This window comes from Carya illinoinensis, chromosome 6 (assembly GCF_018687715.1).
Source record: "Carya illinoinensis cultivar Pawnee chromosome 6, C.illinoinensisPawnee_v1, whole genome shotgun sequence".
Lineage (NCBI taxonomy): Eukaryota > Viridiplantae > Streptophyta > Magnoliopsida > Fagales > Juglandaceae > Carya > Carya illinoinensis.
The window spans coordinates 20,383,387-20,390,329 of NC_056757.1; the positions used below are offsets into that span (position 1 = coordinate 20,383,387).

The 6,943-nt window shown below is 34.4% G+C and overlaps 1 protein-coding gene across 2 annotated transcripts; it reads right to left on the reverse strand.

Moving 5' to 3' along the window:
- Positions 1–3,834: 3,834 nt before the first annotated feature.
- Positions 3,835–6,473, reverse strand: LOC122314412 (UPF0481 protein At3g47200-like). 2 transcript variants are annotated; one of them, XM_043130000.1, is made up of 2 exons: positions 6,078–6,473; positions 3,835–5,434 (listed from the first exon to the last, which is right to left on the reverse strand). In XM_043130000.1, exon 2 carries the CDS (start codon positions 5,368–5,370, stop codon positions 4,042–4,044), a length of 1,329 nt encoding a protein of 442 aa, XP_042985934.1. In that variant the 5' UTR covers positions 5,371–5,434; positions 6,078–6,473; the 3' UTR covers positions 3,835–4,041. The 2 variants fall into 2 exon arrangements, with proteins under 2 accessions (XP_042985934.1, XP_042985935.1); XM_043130001.1 differs by having other exon boundaries at positions 3,835–5,221; positions 6,078–6,464.
- Between the last annotated feature and the right edge of the window lie 470 nt (positions 6,474–6,943).

Here is a 6,943-nt window from a genome sequence, read left to right on the forward strand (position 1 = left end):
CCTATTGATCTTGGTCCCAAAATATGTGGACTGATGAAATTATGTCCGGTCATGGGATCTACAAATTTTGGACCAAACCTTATATATATATATATATATATATTTTAAAAATATATATTTTTAATAATTTAATATATTATTTTCATATAGTAATTATATAAGTTAATGTAATTTTCATCTAATTTATTATCATTGACCTTATAAAATATAAAAATAATATATGTTATCAATTAATAATAAATCATAAATCATGTGATAATTTATGTCATTATATGTAAATAGTTAATATATCATGCATACACTTATACATACTCTACTATTTACACTTAATTAAAATAATTAGGTATTTTTTTTTAAATACCTAAGTTGCAAGCAAGCATGAAAAATCTATATACAATAAAATTATTTGATATTGATTAACCATATATAAAATGTATTATATTATTAATAATTATGCATAATAAAGAATAAAGTCTAAATTAGTAAGTAATAATTATTAACATCGTAAATATAATTATAGTCTTAATACCCAGGCCCATAACTTGGCCCAAGTTGTGAAAATTTTATCCCTTTTAGTGAACGATGCCGTTTAGGTAAGGAATAATGCTATATGCCGTCACTTTTGCGTATTCCAGGCACACTCTACTGATGTGATTGGCTACATCAAATTTTTTTGAATACACAACTAATCACATCAATAGAGTGCATAAAAGAGTACTCAAAATAACTGCATATCAAATTTTTGTTAGGTAAGGAATCTCTTTTTCTTTTCATGTTTCTCCCTCCCCTACCCCACGAGGTCGTTCGCTGTAAGCTTTATCTTGCTGCTTGCATTTTATCTTCTCGACGGTTTTTCAGTTTCAGTTTCTGCACTTCTAAAGATTCCCCCACCCAATCTCCATTATCTCCACGTCTAGGCAGTTTCAAGTTTAAACTTCCTTTCAGTTTTTGAGTTCTCTCCTTTATTTCGTTTCCGTCCATCACTCGAGTCTCTCCCTCCTAATTTTATTGTCTTCTACTTGTAGTGCATTTCTATTTTTTCCATCCTCTCAAACTTTCTCTATCCATGTCTCTCATGCTCTCAGTTCTCTCTCTTAGAGTTTCTCTCAGTTCACTGCAAACCTCCATCCAGTCACCGTAGCCAGGGCCATCACTCACTGCTACGACATCGCCAGCCTCCACAAGCAACCACCATCTCGACAACCTGTGGCTTTCATAGATGAACCAGCAAGCCACTGCTCACCCCCTCAACCTCACAACTGCGGGAAAACAACCACTACCTAACCACCAACGCAAGCCACCGTTGCCATCCCACCTTTTAGTAGTACTATGTTCCTTCCTCTTGTGAGATTATTCACTGTCGGCCACTAAGCACCATGACAAGTCACCACAAGAGAACCCATACTAGCCTCTCTTTCCATACATAGCTCTACCTGCACCACCGTGCCTAGCCAACCTCACCAACCCAAACGTAAATCGCTGCCCACAGCCTTGTCCTCGTCCAAGCAGTCCCTTGTTTTAGTCACTAAAAACAGAGCTACAAGCATGCACTCGTGACCCATACAGCTGTGGCCATCCTCCTCCACTCGACCACCTCGCATGCTGCCGGGCACCTCTCATCACCCTCTCTGCCAGTGCACAGCCTCCCAGGATCTTCGGCGTATTCACCTTTGCCGCTCAGCTCCATCTCAGCTCCTTCCCCACGATGAGCACGCTTAGGCCCCATGGTTTGATCTGGAAGTTTAAAACTTCCGAGTGCTCGTTTTCGTGTTTCTCCTAAGGGCCATGCACTGTATGTTTAGTTACTAAATAGTTTTGTATTACATCTAGTTTTGTTTTGCAAAGCTTTATTTTAACTATATATTTATGAAGAAGAAAATAAATAGAAATTTGGAATATATTATTAGTAATATTATTTTTCTAAAATATGAATTTTTGAAATGATCAGTAAGTACAAAATTTCATTTTGATTTGTTTTTAAAAGAATATTTTTTACTTAACCAAAATTATAGTTTTCTACTATTAATGATTTTTGATATAATTATGTTTTCTAGTTTTATATTGTATAATTGGACCTTAATAATAAATAAGTTAAAATTTAATGTGTTAATCGGAAATTTTAAGTGAATTTTGAAGAATTTGGAAAATAATGATACTTTAGTCTTATGAAATTTTAGGTTTATGAACAATTAAAATAGGTTAAGGTTGGCATTTCGAGTTTAAGTATCAATATATAAATTCAATTGGGATTTAAGAATGTTAAGCTTGACTATTTTATAGGTAATGATCAGATTTCTGTTGGTACTGTTATGAGCAAGATTCAGAAAAACTAAAAAGTTTAAATAAGCGGGATTCCTATGCTAGATTTGCATAAAAAGAAATGAATTGAGATTAGTTTGTAAAAATGTGCATGTTATGTTTTGAAAAGAAAATGTGAAAACAACCTCAGTTATGTGTTTTGCATTCACTCATGAAATCTATATGAAAGAGAAAATGCTTGTTGACATGAAAAGTGTAGATATGAGCAATATTTGACATGTTCTAAAATATGAAAAAGAGCAAATACAATATTTGATTTTTGTTCATGTGATATGAAATGTTTTGGATTGTTATTGATCATTTGAAAATGATATAAATATGTTCCGCATGTAATTTAATATGATATGATAAGAAAAACCTTTGGCATAATTATTTATTTTTATTCTGATTCTGAATATAGTTCTGATATGATGATACTGGTTCACGTGATATGGTTGGTACCAACAAGATATGATATGATATGATATGAGTGCACCCACTTTATAAGCAAAGTGATCTTTTATGTATTCTTTCCCGTGTGCACATTCAGGGCTTCAAGATTGAAAAATGGAAAGTTTAACCATCGAGGATAGCACAACCCTATCACAAGGATTAAACAAGGTATATGATATGATACATTATGCTATGATATGATAAGATGAGAATATTCAGTTATGTTTTATGCCAAAGTGTTTTTAAATATGAATAGTTGGTTTTCTGAATATGAATAGATTGAAATGTTGCTCTGTTTTCCGAAAAATATTTTTGAGATCTGCATATGAAAATAAAATGTTTATGTTTCTTGCATATGAAACTTTGTGAAATGGCTCATGTTGTACTCACTAGTATATGTGTTTTGCTTACTGAGTTATTGATAATTCATCATCTTATCTCCAAATATTTTTTAGATAATGTCGATAGTTCAACTGAGGATCAGGAATAGAAATTGTGAGTAAGGCTAAGCTAAGGATAGGGCATTAGGTACCTTGGGGTACTGTTAATAGAAGGATTTTATGGTGTCCCTTAGATATATTATTGTATTTGTGTTTAGTAAGACTTGAGGATTTATCAATTATTTTATTGTGACTAACGGAAAATTGTGGACTTCTAATTTATGTTGTTTCATAGTAATGACTATAAGGATATCATTATGCGTTTATTTGGAAAATATGATATTTATTTATTATTTTCGAATTCTTTGAAGATTTCAAATGTGTTGGGAGATAAGTTTATAAGTGACGGATAGTAATTCTCCGACTCCTACGGGATCAGAGTGTTACAATAGTAAAATATTTTTTTTAAAGAGTTAATTACATAATCCACAGCTTAGTTAATTTAGTAATTTAAAAATATAATAATTTATTTGAAAAAAAAAAGAGAAAAAAAAATAGTTGGTCCTAAGCGAATTGATTAGACAAGGTTGATAGCTACTGGTCTGGTCTGGTACGGTTCCTATGGATGTTTGGTCCGGTCCTGTCCAGGCAAAATGATGGAATAAAATTTTTTTTATGTTCTCTAGAGGGAGCTCTACTCATATTTAGCCAAACAATCTACTTCTGTTGTATATATACCTCATAATATAAAAAAGTACATAAGGTGAATTAACAAAATTATTACAATTTCTTTGACTTATCCTTTTGATTCTAACTTTTGATTTGTGATCCATCAATCCAACCAGCATGATTACTCCTATTACTAGTTTAATATATTGACAACAATACAATTGTTTCAATTCTTACGCTTCTAACCTTTTAACAGAAGTGAGAGGATAGAGCATACACTCTGTATGAGAGTGAGCACTAACAAGGTCACAGCAGCAGCGCCGGTAGAAGCAGTTTTCAAAGGAGTACCAAAATAATCATGTCTCAAGCTGGCCTTCCAACTATGCCGAGGGTCCTCGTAAAATGCTTTCAAATCTTCACAAAGTTGAGAGTAGTGGATGTTGGTCTTGTGATATACGATGCGGCAGTTCAGACTGTTAATCAAGCATGTTACCGCATTACTGTCGCCTATCCCATTAACAATGATACCCTTTTGAACAAGTAAGTCCACATCTTTGGGAGTGTTGATTAGGTGATCCAAGAAGACAATATAATCCGTGACATATGCCTCATTTAGATAACAACATTGCTCCAACGCCTTGAGGTTTCGATAAAGAGATTCTGTGGTATCTTCTAACTTGAGGCAAGGAAGTTCCAACACTCCGTTTTTGAATTTCAAGTCAAATAAGCATTTGGATGAACCCACCTTAAACTTCACTCCTGCCTCTTGCAGTTTAATTGCAGAGTACAGATTGTCAATTGATAGTCTGCTTCTTTGTGGGATCCTTTGCAATGAAGACAGCCAGAAGGTTCTGCGCAAATCAGCAAAGTTTTTAATATTCAGATGATCAGGAATATCGTTGGGAGACATTTTCTGCCTGTTCGCAACCCTAAAGCAGTCAAAGGTCAGCAGAACGAATGAATTGGTATGTAAGTTTGGGAGAGACACAATTGCAAGGTTGAATAATTTGTCAATCACAAAGAAAGGGAGTTGATTTTCAAGTAATATCAGGTCCGACCATATAATGGTCCACAACCACGAGTTTAACAAGCGACGGTAGTCATGACTTTCATCACGCAACGAAAATCTCAAGAAAAACTCGATGATGAAGCTCGCATCCACCAGGATTATTTTTGCCAAATCATTACTGCTATGTTCAATAGTCTCAGCATAACAGCTACGTACACGTCCTTCCCAATCCTTTACATTGCTGACTAAATTATCCACCTTTAACTTCGTCCGTTGCATGAATCTTTTGAAGTATTGCACTTTGAATTTTTCCATGCTTTCCAAATTTTTGTTGCCATGGTGAAAAGGCCCTATTGATATAACCTCGGGAGTGAAAGCTTGTTCGTTCAATCTGCGAAGGTGATTTGGAACCCTGAAAATGCAAAAGTCAGCTGACGAGGGAGGTTCCGACATTTCTAACATGTTTTTGATCTCATCAACCAAATTTGTATTCTCATTCTGATCTCTCGAAGAGTTAAATGCAGCTTTTTGTTGACTTGCTGTATTTGCTGATGCAGCCATCTATCTATCTATCTATATATCGATCTATATATATATATATATTATGCTGCCTTCCTTGAATTTCCTGATGATCACAAACACAAGAGCCACTGTCGAGCATTAGGTACATATACTCGAGAAATGGTTCCATCATGCATGATACGTACGAATACCTTTCACTTATGTGACTACATATATTTTTTCATCAACTCATAATTGAAAAAATTTGTTCAGGTTTTTCAACATTGGGTATATGTTCATTATAATTTTAACTCATATTTTCTGTTTTATATTTGGCATAAAGTGGGATAGAGGCTGTGGATTACAGAGAGGTAAGTGCAGTAGTACATGGTCGCCAAATAAGAAAATTGAACAAAATCGAAGTCTTATCTAAAAAATAAATGGAGATATATCATATAAGTGGCGATTCTTTTCCTAAAATTTATGAAAATCACATGCCATGAGTCTTTGGAACCAATTCGATCCCATTAATTTCAGCTCACCTTGGTGATAAAATGGAGGCAATTTATGTATGACGAAGTTAATACATGAAATTCTGAAAACGGAAATTAATCAACCTTAAAGACTTTACTACGCCGATCAACTTAAAACGAAAAGAAACTGAGACCATGATGGCTAAAATCAATATAGATTGAGGTATAAATCAAAAGCGGAAACAACATATGTAGTAAATCACCGCAAATTTAAAGAATTGAGAGTTGTAATACCTCTAGCAAGAGAGAGATCGTTGGAAAGCTGATCAGGGACAGAAAGAACAGGAAATTAGAAAGAGGGGCTCCGGGGAGAGAATCGGAATTGGACCTGGTGCTAGATCAGATTGAGGAGCAATACTCATTAATATTCTTTCTGGGCACTAGTACTGCATGCATGGTATATATAATTAAATGATAGGAAGACAGCTTGGCCGTTCACCGCCGAGGGAAAGCGCCAGCATTGATATATCAGACCTTGAGTTCGATTCTTATCTTCGTCTCTCTCACGACTAAATTATATTACTTGGTCTTGTTGATAGGTGGACGCAGCATCTACTTAAGAAGGTTGAAACTTGAAACTACAAACGTGCAGCTACCATTCCTTGTTCCTTGTCCTTGGACTAGTTGCTGCAACAAGTCGGATTGGCGGATTGGTCAAAGACTCAAATGTTTTAGGCAGACTATATATGAGACTTCTGAAACTTTAGTTCTTGATAATAGACTCGCATTTAGCCCCTTCAATCTTCAAGACAAGAATAAATTTTGCTGATATGGGAAAAAAGAGATTTCTTAATTAGTTATTACGTGTATATATACATATATATATATACACTAGATGTTGCGAGTTCATTCCTATCCTTTGCAAACCATATTGATCGATCAATATGGTTTGCAAGATATATGGGATTTTTTCGTGAGATTTTTTTTTGTCCAAAATCATAAACCGTGCTAAATACTTAGCTCATGACACAAAAAGTATTCGCAGGGAATAAAATATACCTTTTTCCACAAAAGAACGCCTGACGAGCAAGACTTTGCAGGAAATACTTACATGATGTTACAAACATTGTCCGTGAAAAAAAAAAGAATTGAAATTACAT